This window comes from Vipera berus (genome assembly GCF_964194415.1).
Source record: "Vipera berus genome assembly, chromosome: 12".
Classification (NCBI taxonomy): domain Eukaryota; kingdom Metazoa; phylum Chordata; class Lepidosauria; order Squamata; family Viperidae; genus Vipera; species Vipera berus.
The window spans coordinates 3843341-3863224 of record NC_138215.1 but is presented as its reverse complement, the minus strand read 5'-3'; the positions used below and the strand labels follow the sequence as shown (position 1 = coordinate 3863224).

Below are 19884 nucleotides of genomic sequence, written 5' to 3'. Positions count from 1 at the left end.
AGTCTAACTACTTTGCTGCCCTTATCGCGTCCGCAGATAATCGCCCGGCCGCCCTGTTTAGGGTAACTCGCTCCCTCCTTAATCAGGAGGTGAGGGAGGATCCCTTGCGGGGACGAGCCGAGGAGTTTAGTCATCATCTGGCGGACAAAATCGCTCAGATCCGGACCGGTCTGGACTCTGACTGGGCAGAGTCTGATGTGGAGGAATCGGACGGTCTTGAGCATGTTATCTGGACTGAGTTCGACCCTGTTTCCCCTGATGATGTGGACAGGATCATGGGGAGGCTGAGCTCCACCACCTGTTTGTTGGATCCGTGCCCCTCCTGGCTAGCTTATGCGGCCCGGGAGGGGACACGAGGCTGGTTCCATGCAGTAATAACTGCTTCTTTGAAGGAGGGTGTCTTCCCTGCCGCCTTGAAGGAGGCGGTGGTGAGACCCCTCCTCAAGAAGCCTGCCTTGGACCCGGCTGTTTTAAATAACTATCGTCCAGTCTCCAACCTTCGCTTTTTGGCGAAGGTTGTTGAGAGTGTGGTGGCGCATCAGCTTCCTCTGTTCCTGGAGGAAACTGATTATCTGGACCCGTACCAATCGGGTTTCAGACCCGGATACAGCACGGAGACGGCATTGGTCGCGCTGGTGAATGATCTCTGGAGGGCTAGGGACAGGGGTTGCTCCTCTGTCCTGGTCCTATTAGATCTCTCAGCGGCTTTTGATACCATCGACCATGGTATCCTGCTGCGGCGTCTCAGGGGGTTGGGAGTGGGAGGCACCGTTTTACGGTGGTTCTCCTATCTCCTGGGCCGCTCGCAGTTGGTGTTGACGGGAGGGCAGAGATCCGCCCCGAGGCCTCTCATTTGTGGAGTTCCTCAGGGGTCAGTTCTCTCGCCCCTCCTGTTCAACATCTATATGAAGCCGCTGGGTGAGATCATTCGTGGTTTCAGGGTGGGGTATCATCAGTACGCTGATGATACCCAACTTTTTCTTTCCACCCCGAACCAACCCAGCGATGCCCTCGCCGTGATGTCCCGGTGCCTGGAGGCGGTCCAGGTCTGGATGGGGAGAAACAGGCTTCGTCTCAATCCCGCCAAGACTGAGTGGCTGTGCATATCGACATCTCGGGTCAACCAGACTATTCCATCTCTAACGATGGGGGGGTGAGGTGTTACCCCCCGTTGATAGGGCTCGCAACTTGGGCGTCCTCCTGGATTCACGACTCAATTTTGAAGACCATATAGGAGCCGTGACCAGGGGGGCTTTTGCCCAGGTTCGCCTGGTGCACCAGTTGCGACCCTATCTGGACCGAGATGCCCTACGCACAGTCACTCATGCGCTCGTGACCTCCCGTTTGGACTACTGCAACATGGGGCTGCCCTTGAGGACCACTCGGAGGCTTCAACTGGTGCAGAATGCGGCCGCACGAGTTGTGATGGGGGTCTCCCGATACTCCCACGTAACACCTCTACTCCGCGAGCTGCATTGGCTTCCGGTTGCCCTCCGGGTGAAATTCAAGGTGCTGGTGATGACCTATAAAGCCCTACATGGCTTGGGTCCGGGATATCTGAGGGAACACCTGCTGCCAGCATCAAGTTCCCTTCGTCCTGTGCGCTCCCACAGGGAGGGCCTTCTCAGGGTGCCACCGGTAAGAGATTGCCGGCGGACAACACCCAGGGATAGGGCCTTCTCAGTGGGGGCGCCTGTCCTTTGGAACCAGCTGCCAGTGGAGCTGAGGACTGCCCCCGACCTCCGTTCATTCTGCCGGGGCCTGAAGACCTGGCTCTTTGAGCTCTCGGGCCCAGGCTGAGGATTAATTTATTTTAATTGGGGTTTTATTTATACAGGGATAAATTTAATCTTTTTTAAACTTGGTTTTTAACTTTTGTATTTTTGGTTTTAATTACCCTGTAAACCGCCCTGAGTCCTCCGGGAAAGGGCGGTATATAAATGTAATAAAATAAATAAATAAATAAATAAAATAGCACTGAAATATTGGTTCGATGCTATTTAAAAACTAGGCCTTTTTCACACAAAAAAAGGAACACAATCTAAGCTACTCCTTTCCCTTGTGGCCCCACTTGCTGCAGCCTCTGAACCCTTCCAGATGCTTTGCGTGGCCATTGGCCGCAGACATTGGCCCATTCCTGCTCGCTCTGAGCTGGAGGGTTGCTGACCTGCATGCTGACAATTTAAACCTGGAAATGAGGATGCTATTTTAATCTTCAGGTTAATAAAATTTAGAGGCAATACTTTTACGTTAGTGGAGGGATGTCCTTACGGCTATTTCCTACTTTCTATCCTGATTATAATTGGTGGTCCGACAAGGCATGAATATTTTCCATCTTTCTAACCGGCGTTGGCCTGCCTTTTTTTTTTTTTATTGAAAAGTTTTATCATACATTTTATCTTTAACAAACCCCCCTACCCCTCCCCTATCCCTCCCTCCTTACCCCTCCCCCCCTCCCCCCCCGACTTCCCAGAGCTAAGTACAAGGTATAAAAAACAAAAAAAAAAGAATCATAAACAACCATATGCTAACAACCGTAAACTCTAAAATCTATCACTCTCTAGCTCATATAGGATAACTACAAACACTATTAATATAAAATATATAAAAAAAGAGAAAAAAAAAAGAGAAAAGAAGGGAAGACTTATTCAAATGCTACATGAAACTTTTTAGTCCCATATTTGTTCTGGATATACTCAATCCATTTTCTCCACTCCATAATATAGCGTTCTTGCGAATGATCTTTCAAATAGGCCGATATCTTTGCCATCTCTGCCAGGTCAGAAACCTTTAAAGTCCATTCTCCTATAGTCGGCAGTTCCTCCTTCTTCCAATACTGACCTATTAAGAGTCTTGCTGCCGTAGTTAAATTCAACATCAACTTAGTGTCCACAACTGTAGCATCTGTAATTATTCCCAACAAAAAAAGTTGCGGACAAAACTTTATCCTCTGTTTAAAAATCTTCTGCATGTTCCACCAGACTTTTATCCAAAAAGCCTTAACCTTTTTACAAGTCCACCATATGTGAAAATATGTTGCGTCTTCGTCACCGCACCTCCAACATTTAGGCTGATAATTCGGATACATACTTGCAAGCTTTTTAGGATCTAGATGCCATCTATAAAACATTTTGTAAAAATTCTCTCTTAGATTTTGAGCTTGTGTAAATTTTACGTTCCTCACCCAAATCCTTTCCCACGTATCCATTGTAACTACTTCTTGAATATTTTGGGCCCATTTAATCATACAATCTTTAACAAGCTCTGCTTCTGAGTCAATTTCTATCAATGCAAGATATATCCGTTTGATATGTGCGGGACCCTGATTTCTAATTTGTTTTATCAAATTTTCATCAGTCATTGTAAAACCAATTTTCTGGTCTTCTTTCCACCTGGCCCGTAGCTGAGTATATTGAAACCAATTTTGAACAACCTTCTCTTCTCGCAAGAGGCTATATGATTTCAAACTCCAGACATTTCTTTCCAAGCTCAGAATCTCCTTGTACGTAGTCACATCATGTTTGAAACCAGCATGTATATTTTCTATTGCGTGTTTTGGAATTGCCCACAGTGGTATTTTACAATCTAGCTTATGTCTATACTTCTTCCAAACTCTCAACAATGCCTGTCTTAGAATATGCACTCTAAACACATTGTCTACCTTCTTGTCATACAACAAATATGCATGCCAGCCAAACAACAAATCGTGGCCCTCAAGATTTAATAATCTCTCTTGTGTCAAATTAATCCAATCACTTATTCCTACTAATGCAGCAGCTTCATAATATAGTTTAAAATTGGGCATTTTAAGACCACCTCTCTCACGAGTATCCTGCATAATCTTAAGTTTAACTCGTGGCCTTTTCCCTGCCCAAACAAATTTATTGATACCTCGCTGCCATTCCTCCAAATTAGAATCTTTCTTAAGAATCGGTATCATTTGAAATAAAAATAGAAATTTAGGCAGGACGTTCATTTTCACTGCTGCGATCCGTCCCAACAAGGACAATTGCAATTTTTCCCAACTCTCCAATTCTTTTTGAATTTTCCCCCATAGTTTTTCATAATTATTTTTATATAACTTTGTATTAGAGGGTGACAAAAGCACCCCCAAATATTTTACCCTTTTAATAATCTCAAATCCAGTTAATCGTTCTAAGAGAGCCTTTTGCGAAACTGTCATATTTTTGGCCAGAATTTTGGTTTTCTGTATATTAACTTTAAATCCAGAAACCTTCCCGTATTGTGTTATTATCTCCATCAGGTCCACAACAGAGTTCTCTGGCTGGGTCACTGTAACAACCAGATCATCTGCGAATGCTCTCAATCTATAATCCTGATCTCTAATTTGTATACCCTTAATTTTTTCCGAATTCCGTATTTTAACCAATAATATCTCTAATGTTAATACAAATAACAAGGGCGATAACGGACACCCTTGCCTTGTGCCCTTCTCAATATTACATGCTTCTGTCAGACTATTATTAACTATAATTCGGGCAGCTTGTTTTTGATATAATGCCCTAATCGGTTGTAAAAAATTTTCCCCAAAATCCATTTTGTCTAAAACTTTCATCAAAAATTGCCAATTCAATTGATCAAAAGCTTTTTCAGCATCTAGAAAGATTAGCGCCGCAGGGATCTGGTTGTTCCTTTCCAAAAACTCTAACACATCAACTATATGCCTCACATTATTTTTCATTTGCCTACCACTAATAAACCCCGTTTGGTCCCCATGAATCACCTGTTGCAGAACCCTCATCAGTCTATTAGCCAACACCTTAGCAAATATCTTGTAATCTGTATTTAAAAGCGATATCGGTCTATAATTTTTAACTTGAGTAGCATCTTGGTCTTCCTTCGGAATCAAGGAAATAAAAGCTGTTCTCCAAGACGGTGGCACCTTTCCCCCCCTCTGGATTGTCTGGAACAGTTCCTTTAACGGTTTCATCATCTCTAATTGTAAATTTTTATAATAAGCCGCAGACAAACCATCCGTACCTGGTGCTTTATCCATCTTCAATTCCTTAATTGCTGTAAAAATTTCTTCTTCTGTAATTAATTGATTAATCCCCTCTTTTTGTACTTGCGTAAGAACCGGGATGCTAGCATTCTCCAAATATATATCAATGTCTTTTTCATTAATCTTCTCCTTAGCATATAATTTAGAATAAAAATCCACAAAAGCATCCTTAATAAGGTCCTGTTGAAACACAACCCTTCCTTTATGCTCAATTTTGTCTATATTAGAAGCCCTTTGCTTTTTCCTCAATCTATAAGCTAACCATCTACCTGGTTTGTTGGCGTTGCAAAAGGTATTATGCCTGGCAAACCGCAAATTGGTTGCCACTTGGTCAGCCATTAATTTATCAAATTGTCCTCTTAACAGTTTAATAGCCTCCTTAATCTTCACATCCTCTGAATTCAAAATCAAAGCCTTTTCTTTTTCCTTTATTTCATTCTCCAGTTCTTTCCTCCTAGCTTCCACAGCACGTCTATGTTTATTATTCATATATATCAACACCCCTCTCATATAGGCCTTACTAGCATCCCAAACCATGTCCATAGAGGTGCCCTTATTCATATTAATTTCAAAAAAAATCCTTCATCCGCTGTTTGCATTCTTCCACATTTCTCTGATTTCTAAACAAATTCTCATTTACGCGCCACGAGCGCCTATCTCTATTCTCCTTATCAATCTCTAGCCAAACTGGGCTGTGATCAGAAATAGTTCTTGCACAAATCTTCACCTTCTTAGTCCTTAAAAAAAATCATTAGTCAACAAAATAAAATCAATTCTAGAAAAAGATTGATGTCTGTCAGAAAAAAAAGTATAATCCTTTTCCTGCAAATGTCTCTCGCGCCAAATATCTCGCAGTTCCAAGTCATCCTTCATTTCAAAAAAGGATTTAGGCAGTCTAGCATGACTTGGGACGCGCTTAAAAGCTCCAGCCTTGTCCATCTGTACATCCAAAACACCATTCCAATCCCCCATAAAAATAAAAGATTTATAATCCAACTGGGTAAGCTTTGTATGAAGTAAACTAAAAAAGTCAGCTTGTTGTTGATTAGGAGCATATAATCCAACTAAAAGCGTCTTTTTACCTTCTAGCAGCAGCTCTATCATAACGTATCTTCCATGCTTATCTGCTTCAATTAAGTCTGCTGTTAAAGCACTTTTAACATAAACAACCACTCCATTTTTCTTATTCATTGCAGAAGCAACAAATTGCGTACCCAGCCTTGAGTTCGATAAATACTTTTGATCCACAACCCTAATATGCGTTTCTTGCAAACATATAACATCTATCTTGAATTATTTTAAATATTGAAAAACTTTCTTCCTCTTCTGTGGTGAATTTAGTCCATTAACGTTCCAAGTTAAAAATTTAGTTGCCATGCATATCATCCCAAAGCTCTTGGAGCACTGCTTTGATAGGACTATCTTCTTTAGGCCGTGCTCCTCCCACTGCTTGGCTGTAAGTACGTTGTGGAAGTTCCATAGACTTCTGCTGATCTTGTTCTTTTGTTTTTTTTGATCGTTTTAAAGCAGCATGCGTCACCCTCTGCTCTCTAGGATCATCCAAAGAAGTTGTAGCTTGATCTCCTCCAGCACCGTTCTCCTCTGTCTGTCCATCTTCAGCCTTTTGATGTTCTCCTTCTCCAGATCCCTTTGCAGCTTCCAGAAGTGATAATGAGGTTGCTTTTAAAACGTTATTGTAAAAATCACGCGCCTGCATCACAGTAACCAGACGGTACCTTTTACCTTCATGCATCACCATCAACCCAACTGGAATCTCCCATCTGAACCTTATATCTCGTTGCTTGAGCTCTTGCACAAGAAATGTAAAATCCTTCCTCCTCCTTAAAATCTTTGGAGGGATTTCTTTTAGAACCAAAACTTCTTGATCAGCAATCACAACTTTAGAATCATAGGCAGCTTGTATAACTTCATCTCTAATTTCCCTCTTTGCAAAATAAACCACCACATCTCTAGGCAGCTTTCTCTGTCTAGCAATCCATGAATTCACACGAAACACTTTATCCATGCCTCCCTTTATTTCAGATGCTGGCTGATTCAATACCACTTCCAGAGCCTCAGAAATCAGCTGCTTTAAATCTTCCTTAATATTCTCTTTTAAGCCTCTGATTCTAACAGCAAACTGCATCTGGTAATATTGAGCAAGACTCAATTCTCTGTCCATTTTGTCTCTTAAATCTTCATTCTCCAATACTTTTGCTTCTAATATGGCATTCTTTTGAGTCAAATCTTCCACTTTTTCATCCAGATCTTCCACACATTCAGCCACTTTATGCACTGAAGACAAAATGTCTACCTTCATCACACTGAACTTCTGTTCCATCCTCTCTTCCATTCTCTCCTCCAATTTCTCCAATTTCTCCTCCATCTGTGCAAATTTATCACCCATTGATTCCAAAATTACCTGGGCATGTTTTTCAAGAGCATCTTGTAAATGCTTCGGTGTCAATACATCAGGAGGATGCAACGCCTGCAATGATGATTGTTGCACCGGAGAAGTTCCACCACTCCGAAGAGTTTTTGGGGGAGGTTTAGCCGCCATCTTTTACTTTCACTTGTGACGCACTTTCACTTTAAATTTAAAAAGTCCATCAAGCTCGAGAGTAAAATATAATAATCCTCTTCACCTTTTCCTCTTGTACCGCTCTGCCTGCTCCTTTTATTCCATAGTCCTTCCTTCAGGCAGGGGTGGTCGCAAACGCCTGGCTCTGCTCCAAGAAATCCGGAGCAGAGACGCTGACCAGCTGGGAGCGACCCAGGCTACGGGGGAGTTCAATCCTTCAGCCGCCCAAGCTACAAGCTCAGGCGGCCCCGGAGAACTCGACCCCTACCTGGGGCCTCACCCCCTCCTCTTCTCCCGAGGAGGGGGCTTCAAATTCACCCAAACAGCTGATCGGCGCTGTTTCGGGTGAAAATTACTCAGCTGAGCCGCGGGCAGCCCGGGAAGGCTGTCTCCGGCGCCGCGCAGCCACCGGAAGTCCCCGGCCTGCCTTTTAATCTGAAAAATTATGGACTGAACTTGGGAGCGGGGCATTCGAAACACCAGAGTTGAACTAATGGAGGCTTTTCCTTTTACGTTAAAAACTGTTAAAACGACTGTTTTATGGAAACCGTTGCACAAGACTTGACAAATACCTTTCTTTTGTTTTAAAGCAAACACTTGCTTCGGCGCCTGCCAGTCTCCAGAGCCGATCCATGGTGAGGCCTTTAGAGCTGCTGGGCCCAATCCAGTGTTGCCCCTCGGAGGCTGATGCTGTCAAGCGGGAGCTCAGCAGCATCAGGAGCTGTTACGAGACAGCAAGAGTTGAGCTAAGCAGGCTTCAGGCAGAGCTGTCCCACAAAACTGCAGAATGCAAAGCCCTGGCGTCTGAGTGTGAGAGAATTAAGCAAGAGTCGGATCAGCAGATAAAGCAGCTGGAAGATGCTTTGAAAGATGTGCAGAGGAGAATGTTTGATTCAGAAGGGAAAGTGAAGCAGATGCAGACCCACTTTCTTGCCCTGAAGGATCACCTGACAAACGAAGCCGCTGCGGGTAGCGTTAAGGTGACTGAGGAGCTGAAGGAGCAGCTGAAAGACATGAAGGCTAAGTATGAGGGAGCTTCAGCTGAAGTGGGCAAGCTGAGGAACCAGTTGAAGCAGAATGAGCTGCTAGTGGAAGAATTCAGACGAGATGAAGCAAGGCTGGTGGAGGAAAACAAAAAGTTGCAGAAAGGACTTGGAATGTTGAAGGTGGAACGTGAAAAAAGGGAGAGGACTTTTTCTGAGGCAGAAGAGCAGCTGAAGGAAACGACAGTGAAATTGGCTAACAAGTTTGACAAGATGAAGAGTTCTCTGTCCAGTGAAATTGATGAGAAGGGCTGGAAGCTGGCAGAGTTGGAGAAAGAGCGGGAAAAGCTGTGCACGGAAGTTCAGCATCTGAGGATGGAGCTTGAGAAGCAGAAAGCTCAGTTTGCTCACTACGTGAAGCCAGAGGAACATAAGCATGTCAGAAGCAGATACGAGCAAAGGGCCCGTGAACTTGAGAAGGGGCACTTGGAACTGAAACAGAAAAACCAAGCCTTGCAGAAGGCAGTAGAAAGGGCTCAGATGGACCAGAGCCTCCTAAAGCAGCAGATGGAGACCCTCAGGGGTGAGGTGAAGACCCAGTATGTTCCTTTGAAGGTCAATGAAGACACAAGGAAAACGGTAGGAGAGTTGAACAAGAAGCTGACAGAAACCGCTGAAAAATATCACCGGTATAAAGGAGAAACAGAGAAACTCCTAGCGGAGAAGCTGTGCCTACAGGAGAAGGTCAGTAAGTTTCAGACAGTTTACATTCCTCCTGAAAAGCACGAGAAGGAAATAGGAGTCTTAAAATCTACCTTGGCAGACTTGCAAAAGCAGCTTGATGAATTTAGCAAGAGGTACAAAAAAGAGCAGGCCAAAGTTTCTGAATTGGTAACTAAAAATGCAGCTCTCCAAGATGTCATGAAGGAGCAGTACGTCTCTTCAGAAACTCACGAAGAGGTAAAAACTGCCTTGAACACCATGCTGGAAAGAACAGGTAAAGAATTGTCAGACCTGAAGGAGAAGATGGAAGAGGTGAAGCAGGAATATTTGAAAGTGAATGAAGAGAACGATGCACTGAAGCAGAAGCTGAGGGGGCTGCAAAGCCAAATGCAGGCCGAATATCTCAATGCAAAAGACCATGACAGTAAAGTCGCTGCTCTGAATAAAAATATTCAGGACCTTCAGAGAAGCAACTCTGAAATGCTGGCAAAGTACCAAGGAAAGCAAGAAGAAGTTGCCCAATTGCATGCAGAGATTGAAGCCCAGAAGAAGGAGATTGACTTGATTCAAGAATGCATCAAGTCCAAATACGCTCCCCTTGCCAGTTTGGATGAAAAGGAGCGGGACTTTGAGGCAACTGTAATGGAGCTGAAAAACCAGCTCCTGGAACAGGGGGAACAACTCAGAATAAAAGAGGAAGAAATCCAGAAACAAACTGAGGAAATCGGAAAGTTAACGGCTGGGATCCTGGCTGTCCAAAACGATCTGCAGCAAAACTACATCCTTGCAGAGAAGTATCATGAAATGGAGGGAATGTTGGCAAGCAAGGCGGGTGGCCTGAACAAGGAGTTAAGGGAGCTGCAGCAAAAGTTTGCTGAGGTCACAGGAGAGAAGGAGAGGCTTCAGGAGGAGAGCGCCAGACAGCGCTCAGAGGTGCTCCTCATGCAGAGCCGCTTGCAGGGCCAGTATGTTCCTCTGGAGCAGGTGGAGGCCCTGGAGAGGAAGCTCAGCTGCACCATTGAGGGCCTGAAAGCAGAGCTTGACAGCCAGGCAGCCAGAAGCCAGCAAGAGCTGCAAAGAGCGCAAGAGCTGCAGCAGGAACTGGCCCACCTACAAGCCACCTCAGTGCCTCTGGCAGAACACTCCCAAATCAAAGAAAGGCTGGAGAAGGAACTGGCCGTCCTGCAGTCCAGATGGAGAGAGAAGGAGGAAGAGAGCCAAAGGACAAAAGAAGAGGCCTCCCGGCTGCACTCTGAACTTCAGAGCGCAAAGCAAGCACTAAGCAAGCTGGAGAAGAGAGAGGTGGTGGAGGCCTCCGAGCACAAGAGGATGAGAAGCAGGCTAGAAGGCCAGGTGAGCAGCATGGCTGAGAAACTGGCTGAGCTGACTCAAAAGATGGAGAAGCTGCAGGACGATTCGCCGGAGACAAATGCGGAGCAGCCATCCTTGAAGGATGAGAAGGAGCTGCTCCAGCCAAGAAACGTCAACATTGAGCAGGAAATCAAAGACCAGAAAGAGCGGTGTGACAAGTCTCTGAGCACCATCGTGGAGTTGCAGAAAAGGATCCAGGAGTCTGCCAAGCAGGTGGAGGCCAAAGATAACAAGGTGAGCCAGTTGAAACGGGGGAAGCTGAGACGCCTGAGGAGTCACAGAGGAGAGCCAGGCTGACTCACTCGTAGATTTCCTCTCAGTAGCTTCGGAATGGAGTCACATGTGTGAAGTCATTAGAGAAGCAGTAGCACACGTGGTTACACAAAGCTGCCTTTATAAACTCTCCACACAAGTATTTTATGGAAACCCCCAAGGAGATTAAAATGCCAATAGCCACCCTGAACTTCTGTGTCTTGGAGACCTTTACAGGGATTTCCAGGTGAGCAGAAGCTGCACCATCAGGTTTTGTGCTCACATGGAAACCACTGGATAGGCCAGCATTACACAGATTTGCAGACCTTTGGGTGCACGTGTGGGGAATTTGCAAAAGCTGCTAAAATTTATGGAAGCCTTTGCTGGAGCTTTTCAGCTATGAAAACACGTAACTTGTGAAAGGCTGAATAGGACTCTAGGTTAAAAGGATTGTCTAAACCTGCCATTGTTTTTACACGTAGTCTTTTATTTACAGTAGTCATGTCCACCATCTACATTTATTTTTATTTTTATTTATTTTATTTTAATTCCATTTATATCCCGCCCTTCTCCGAAGACTCAGGGCGGCTTACAAACTTACAAATTTAAACTCCAGGTAGCTTACATGTAGTCACTGTGGCATAGTAGCTGGCAAGCTCTGGTGTGTATATGTGTGGGGGGACAGTGCATTATCACAGCATTGCCGTTTAATAAAAAATAATGCCCAGATTTCAAAAGACAAGCGACGTTGGTCAGTCATATCTTAAAACTCTCAGGAGTTTGGTTTTCTGACCTGAAGTCTCCCTGGATTTGAGCAGCTGGCTTTCCTTCTTCCTTCTGCAGTTGGGGTTGGTGGTGTAGCAGGCAGTCATTCCAAAGCTGTTAATGTAGCTAAAACAAAATAAGACAAGAGCTGCTCAGCATGGAGGTGTCTGCAATTGTTTCCTGCTTCCTGCCTTTTTATGTTATGCGAGAATTCCGTATAAAAATGGGGTTCAGCCCTCTTTTGTGGGCAGAGCTGAATTTCTGTCCTCTTCTAGATAAAAGTGCCCGAGCAATTGGCTTGCATTCTTTCTCCTTATCTGTGGGCTGGGGGTGATGGGAGGACGGGACTTGATTCTTCTTGTCATTGGAATTTTGTCAATGTCTGTCTTGAAGATAACGGAGCTTCTCAATGATGTGGAACGGCTCAAACAGGCCCTTAATGGCCTCTCACAGCTTACCCACAACATTCCTGCCAAGAAGCAAAATCCACAGATGGACGTGCTCCAGAACCAGGTGGAAAGTCTACAGCAGCAGCTGGCTGTAAGTAGGGATCTGGGGCATGAGGACCCATTGCAGCGTGTTAGGAGTGCTAGGCTGAGATATGGTGGGGAAATAATCTCTCAGTCCTTGCATGACTTGCAATTTTGCACATCTGCAGAAGAAACGTGAATGCTCTCTGTGAGTGCATGGCCTCTCCCTTCCATTAACACTTGTTTCCTATAGAAGACAATATATATAGCTTGTGTGGAGCTGTGGGTCCTGTCTGGCCTTGGCTGTTCCTTGCAGAGGTTTCCTGTCCTGACTAGATCCCATCAGTGCTTTGCTAGTCTGCAAGCAAGCAGCCAATCTCAGAGAGCACCAAGGGCTCCTTGATTGACTGACTGAGTGTCCGTCTGTCTTCCTGTAAGGACCTGCCCCAGCTGGTTCCTCAGGAAAGTTAAACTCAACTCCATTAAGGTTAGTCAAAAGAACTTTTACTGAGAGATACTGCATGCAGAGAAGTCAGGCGGAATCTGAAGGTCCCGTACAAAGAGCAAAGCAGTTCTTTTATTTTCCCAAACTCAGCCCCCCTGACCAGTCCACTGGCAGCCAATGTGATGCCCCTAAGGTTGTTATGAGAACGCTGAGGTGCTGGGCAAATAACAGCTCACTCTTCAGGACACGATGGCCTTGGAACCAGGCTGGAACTGATTGGGAAGGAGTCTGCTCCGTGTCTGAAGACAATCCCCCTCCCTAATTCCCAAGCGGTTACAGCGAAAGCATGCAAAGAATGCCAGAAGCCTTCCTCCCCCACCCCCAGCAGAATGGCAAAATGTTGCTCCCCCCCACCATCATTGGCTCAGGAGGTGATGGAAGGCTTGGTCTAAGGCAGGAGTCCCCAACCTTGGCAAATTTAAGACCTGTGGACTTCAACTCCCAGAATTCCTCACCCAGCATAGTCCACATTTATTTATTTTTTATTACATTTATATCCCGCCCTTCTCCGAAGACTCAGGGCGGCTTACAAGCTTAGCAGTAGCCTTCATTCTATGTATATGCCTGCTTCTTAGGGCTTTCACCCACACCCCAAGCGGCATTATTACAAAGTCAGCTTATTGCCCCCAACAATCTGGGTCCTCATGTCTTAAAGTTGCCCAAGGTTGGAGACCCCTGGTCTAAGGGTAGAAACTGGGTTTTTTAAAAATATATTTTATTGGTTTTTTTTACATATCACATTAATATTTGGTAAACAGTGTGTTGTCTAAGTTTGTATTTACAAATAATAACATTTAATTTTTATAGTTCCATATTCCCCATAGTAATTTTCCTTGATTTTCTCTTCTTCCAATAATAATCTCTTTTATCAACCTTAAATTAGAACATTTCTTGGTTTTTTTTTTGAAAAATAACAATTAAATGTCTACGAATATCCTCCACTTCATTATTAACCTTCTTTTCTAATTAATCATCTAGATCACCTTGTCATAGATCCTGTTGAGTTCCCAGTTAAATTTATTTTCCCCACAATATTCAAAAGAAAGCATTTTTACTTGTTAAAATTTTCTTAGAGTTAATTACACATATATTGAAGTCTTTTTCCTCATATGAACCATCCCAACGCTTACATTTTTCGTATCTTGAAATAGAAACGACAAAAATAATATACTATCTAAAAAAAAAGCATATCCCTTTTAAACTAAAATACCTTAATAATATTTCATTTTTAAAAAACATAATCAAATCTTCAAAATTCATTATATTTAAATATTTAATACATTTCCCTCATATAAATCTTCCCACACATTTTTATATTTCTCATATCATAGGCAAAAAAAATACTATTTTGCTTAAGGAGCCTATCCCTCCTAAGCTAAGATTCATTTGTATTCAAAATTTTATTTTTTTAACCTTATTCAAACAATACTTTCCTCTTGGAAAGTAGTTAGTTTTTCTTCATATATTCTTTCTGCAGACCTCTAATGCTCCATAATGACCAAAAATTCTTTCTCTGCCAATCGCTTTAAAATTACAGTTTAAAAAATATTTATAGTTCAGGAAGGTCAATTTTTTTCTAAATTTTATAGAGATAGTCCACAATGTTTTCTTTTCTTTTATTACAGCTGTTCTTTGTTTGGTTAAAAGCTTTGAAGGTCAGAATAACATTTTTTTCCCCTGGGCTGTATATTTAGGGCAGTATTTCCACCCGCCACTAGATGTCAGCACCAGCCCATCTTTTAATTTTCAAAACAAGCCATTTATCTCCGTCAATAATCTTTTGCCAGGATACTCTTAATAAATTCCATCAATTTCACCTTTTTCAAGTTTAAATCTTATCTTAATTTTATTTCTGTGTATTTTTATTTCTCATAAATTTAATTCACCACTTCCGTTTAGAGGAGGGTGGAGCAAAGACACCCCCCCCCCACTTTCGGAGGATTTTTATTTCTGAGGTTTTTTTCTTTTTTTTCAGGAAATCAGTCAGGTAGAAGAGAGAGAATCAATATTCTTACCCAGTTCAATCACTCTGTTTATGCTTGCTTAATTTAGTGCTTTTTGGCTTCAGCTGCATATTGCTTGGGCTAGACTCATGAATGACGCTAGCCTTTCGTCTGTTGGTTTCCCCAGATGTCCGGATTGACTGCCATCTCCCCATACTTGGTGGGATTCCTCTCCTCCTTTGCCACCTCTCCGGGGTGACTTTTGGCCCATTTAGGGTCCCCAAACAGAGAGAAATCAGCTGTAGGGAGGGGAGACCGATGATCCGTTGCCTGTTGCGCTAACTGTGCAAAACCGGAAGCCGCAACAATCTCAGGTTTTAAGAGGTTACAGTGGAACACAAGGTGGACCCCACGAAGGGACTTTGACAATTCTAACTCCACAGTCACAGTAATATGGCCCAGAGCTGGGCACAGAAGTGACACAGCCAAGGTGAAGGGTTAACTCCCTTTTTATTGTTCCAGCATTCCCCCAAAATTCCTACCATTTACTGCAAGTCCAAGAACAAGCTTTAAACACGCACACACACCTCCAATACTTCCTGGCTGCTAGACCTCCAGGGGAGCAGCCCAGTTCAGGAAGCTTGGTCACTGTGTGTCCTTGTCTCATGGAGGGTTCCCTGGGACTGCGGCACAACCCGGAGCAGAGATGTGTTGTTGCGAACTCCCACACGGCCAGGCTAGGCAAGGCAAAGCAAAGCAAGGTAGCAAGATGTCGGTTACAGCAAGTGTGGCTAGAAAAATGCAACACTTGTTCCTGACAAATGTCGATTGGTGGCCCCCAGGGGGAGATCCTTCTCTGTGGGCGCTCCGGAGCTGTGGAATCAGCTACCGGTAGAGCTCCGGATGGCGCCCGATCTTCGCTCCTTTCGTCGCGATCTCAAGACGTTTCTGTTTGTACAAGCCGGCCTAGCCTGATGGGGATTGGTGGGGTTTTTTATTTTTGGTGTCTTAATTTTATCTTGGGGTTTTAGAATTGTATTCCAATTGTTTTAACTTGGGCAATCATTTAATCTCTTTTTAATGTTTGTATTTATTATTTTATTCTGCCCTGTGAACCGCCCTGAGTCCTCAGGGAGAAGGGCGGTATATAAATATTATTAAATTAAATTAAATTAAATTAAATTAAATTAAATTAAATTAAATTAAATTAAATTAAATTAAATTAAATTAAATTAAATGCTTTAAATCCTATTCCCCAGGTGAGCTTTGTGAAGAGGGGCAGGGCACCCTCCTTCCGAATAGTCTGGTTGCCCTGCAGCCTGAGTCCAACAGGGCCCTTAAGTTGGCTTTTAGACCTGACTCTTGAAAGCTCAGTTCTATGGGGATTGTTAGAGGTGTGATTGGGCTACTTACCAGGGGATCATTTCAAAGGGAACTTTTATTGGAAGGTGTTGACAGCAGCAAGAGAAGGCAGGATCTGAGGATTTCCTGGACGATTCAATGTCAAAAGAGTCAAGGAAAACCCCACCCCAACTGTCCATCCGGACGGTTCAAATAGGCCAATCCGCAGGTGTGAAAATGAACGGTAGGTCACAAACATGGTGGACCCCCCCCTCTCTCTCTCTCCCTCCCTCCCTCCCTCCCCCCCTCCCATCTATCTATCTATCTATCTATCTATCTATCTATCTATCTATCTATCTATCTATCTATCTATCTATCTAATCTATCATCTATGAAATTTATTTGCTGCCCATCTTGTATTCAACAATTTTGGGTGGCTCACAGCATAAAAACATAAAAAACATTAAAATCAATATTCTTAGAACACAGTGGATAAGATTAACAAGTAAAATCATTAACATCAGATGGGAAAGAGCAGAGGTGGGCACGCAGGGGTGGGGAGGTGGAATTAAATTTTAGTTCATCAACCAATTCCAGTATGAAGCTTCTCCATCGGGTCCCCAAGCCATCTGGCAGAGCCAGGTCGTAAGGCTCTTAGAAGACGTCAGGAGGGAGGGAGGGAAAGGGCATAAGATGTTTCAGAGAGCAGGAGCTTCCCAGAAGGCTCATCTCATGGAGATTTTTTAAAATCTTTCCCTTTTAAATCTGATTTTTTTCCTGGTGTTTGCCGGTATTTTACTCTGAGCGCTGGATTAAAATCTTGGAGGAATTTCTAGAGGTGTCGGAAGCATCAGTCCCTTGTGTAACATCTCACTTCTCCTCCACGAGAGTGAAGCCAACAAGTTGGATCATTTCCTGTAGAAAATTAACGGAAGATTCGTTTGTTTTAGGATGCTGAGAGGCAGCACCAGGAAGTCATCTCAATATACCGGACACACCTTCTTAGTGCTGTTCAGGTGCGTGATCCTGCAGGGACTTGGAGGGGGAGGGTTGGGGTTAGGGTTTGCTTGGCCTGGGTGACTTCTTCCAGGACTGTGCTGGAGTGTGACCGCTCTCTCTTAAGGCTTAGGCCCCGAGACTTATTCAAGCAATCCATCCTCAGAACAAGAATGGGCTGCTCTTCAATGTTTAGTATTTTACCTTTTTAAAGGTCTCCTTTTAATTTTTCAGGGTCACATGGATGAAGATGTGCAAGCAGCCTTGCTCCAGATCATCCGCATGCGGCAGGGACTGATTTGCTACGGGAATTGAGGCTCCAGCTGGCTTTTTAGGCTGCAGGCAACTTTGCCAACTTCTTAACGTCCCTTAGTGCTTAGGAGTTGGTAACTCATTACCAACCCCATCCCCCCCCAGCTGCTTGTAGCAGGAATGCGGAAACATATTTACGCAAACCCATTTTTAAACAAAATGAAAAGATCACCCGTGATTTGAAAAATAGAAGCTTTTATTTATAAGTAGTCAAAATGCTGACCAAAGTGAAGTTCTCCTGAATGTCAGACTGACAGCCCTAAGAGAATGCTAATCCTGCCTTACCCAGACATCTTCCCTCCCCCTCCTTGCAGATGTCAGGTCCTGAGCCAGGCAGCTCAGAGAAGTGGGCCTGCGTCTTGCGGAGTGGGGGGCTAGACGAGGCTGACAGTGTTTTATCCTGGAACTGGCCTTGAGGCTCCTCCCTCCCCCCCTCCCCCCCCCCCCCCCGTGCTCCATGGTGGCTTGGCTGGCCAAGCTGCCTCTTTGAAGACTAGCTAAAAGTAGTAATGCCTTTTTATTGCTGTTTTCGGGAGAGAAAAATACATCAGATAATACTTTGCTTTTTACAAGATACTTTTTCATAAGAGTGTTTATTACTGATTTATTTGTAGCTTTAAGGACAGCAGGACTGGATAGATAAAAATGAAAAGCTGTTATGCAACCTTAAAACGCAGCAGCTTAAAATTTGTGTTCGATCGTTGTTGTTTTTTAAAAGAAAAAAAAATCAACTGTTTACAGATAAGCTAATTAACAACTAAAATAGTTGGGGGAAAAATTTAAATTTTTTTTTTAAAAAAATGCAGAAGCAAAAGAACACCTGTGCCTCTTGTAGTGGGCTTGGCTGTAGTGCTGGACCCCCCCCCCCTTTGCAGCTACAGGTTGGAGGCAGTCAAGGGCCGAAGACCAGCTTGTCCTTTCCAGATCTGTAGCTTGTTGAGGAAGGGGCATCTTCCTAGAGCAGCAAGTGTGTCTCTTCAGTTACCCATGGAATCTAATTGTGTTCTTACATATGTTCTGTCAACCGGTGGCTGTGGCTGTTAGCCGTGGCTCTACTCAACCTGTAGTGGGGAACTCTGCTGAAAGGGGCTCCCGGAAAGACCCCTTCCTCTGGGGAAACATTGCTCCTGCTGTGCCTTGGCTTGTGCCAGTTGTATTCCAAACAATGGGCCCCAATTGCTCAAATTCTTTGATCTCGTGCTAAGGTGATTAATAGCAGCATCTTAAAATACAATATTTTGTAAATGATGTATGATAATCCACTATAAAGGATACTATATCTGCAGGGAAAACCTTTTGGTGAGAGAATTAATTTGGCATAGATGTTACGTGTTTTAGGAATAAATATAAAGGACTGGAAAGTTTGGTGTTGCTTTTTAAGTAACTTTGGAATAGTTCCAAAGCAGATATATGGAGTTCTGGGGTTCTGGAAAAAAAAATCCACTTTTTTACATGGAAATGTGAAAAGCAGATTGCTTCAAAATTCTTGCCCTTTGTCCACCTGAAAAGTGGACCTTCCAGGCACAAGGAACTAGAATGTGTGGACTGCAATGGAGTACGGGCTCCATCGCTATTTTTCTGAGGTGACAGGAATTGCAGCTGATTGTAAACAGAGGAGAAGTGGGGAAGCTTAACCTGGTGGGCTTAATATGTGTGGGGAGAAAGTTGATTTCAAAACTGAGAAATTCTGAGAATGCCTCTTGTGTTGCTCTTCCGGAAGGCTTAGATTAACCAATTCACCAAGTGCTCTTGTTCTCAGCAACTTGAATAACTGAACAATAATTGCCTGGTTTTGATATATTAATACTTACAAGTATTATCATTCTCTTTTCTCTGGGAGGTATTTATGTATTTCTAGTCTCCCTTTTACACTACATATCAATAAACCTTTATTTTCTGTGTCGCTTCTCTTGTACTTTATTGAAATGGCATGCTGCCGTTTTGGGTGGGTGGGGATACAGCAAAATGGTGGCTGCTTTATATTTCTGGCTTATAAATAATAACTTCAAATGCCACGACACAATAACGAGAATACAAAGTAAGCAGAAAAACACTTATGTCTATAAAATCTGCATTCAAGCATCATCAAAATGGAGGAGTTATTCTTGGAGGCTGAGTTTGGCTGTGCTGTGCTGTGCAAGGCAAATCTTGGGAGCCTTCTGGCTACCCATACAAGTAAATTAATTTGTCAATGGATTTTGAGCTTACTCAAATAGCTGGAAGTGCCTGAGAGAGATCGAGGAGCCCACCAAGATTCTTCCCCTCATTCCTGGGTCTAGGAGGTTGGATTTCCGGTTCGGGTGATGTTGATGAAAACCAGGCTCATATGCAGCAGAACCGCGTTTATTCAAGCAAGTGGCATGTGTGTGATTCTACCAATGTTTGTCTCCTGGGTTTCAGGTGCAGCCTTGGCCATGACTCCAAGGCCTGGCAGAGGGTTGATAATGTGAGAGCTGAAGATGGTGGATGTGACTATTAGTTCTTTGCCAGGCTCAGATAACTTCCTAGTCCATATGCAGTTTATTGCCTTCTGTGACGCTGCAAGAGTAGGAAGCTGATTAGGATGGCCTACCCTAAGGATGTACAGGTAATTCTCTACCAGTTGCTTAAGAAAGTTGG

At 43.7% G+C, this 19884-nt stretch overlaps 1 protein-coding gene across 4 annotated transcripts in view; it reads left to right on the top strand.

Moving 5' to 3' along the window:
* The window catches only part of UACA (uveal autoantigen with coiled-coil domains and ankyrin repeats), a 55777-nt gene extending 36609 nt beyond the window's left edge, over nt 1-19168 (top strand). For all 4 annotated transcript variants that reach the window (XM_081337374.1, XM_081337373.1, XM_081337375.1 and 1 more), the window contains 4 exons: nt 8195-10915; nt 12092-12238; nt 16908-16973; nt 17188-19168. In XM_081337374.1, the coding sequence (XP_081193500.1) occupies nt 8195-10915; nt 12092-12238; nt 16908-16973; nt 17188-17268 (3015 nt within the window). In that variant the 3' untranslated portion in view covers nt 17269-19168. The remainder of the gene's footprint in view (nt 1-8194; nt 10916-12091; nt 12239-16907; nt 16974-17187) is intronic.
* Nucleotides 19169-19884: the final 716 nt, after the last annotated feature.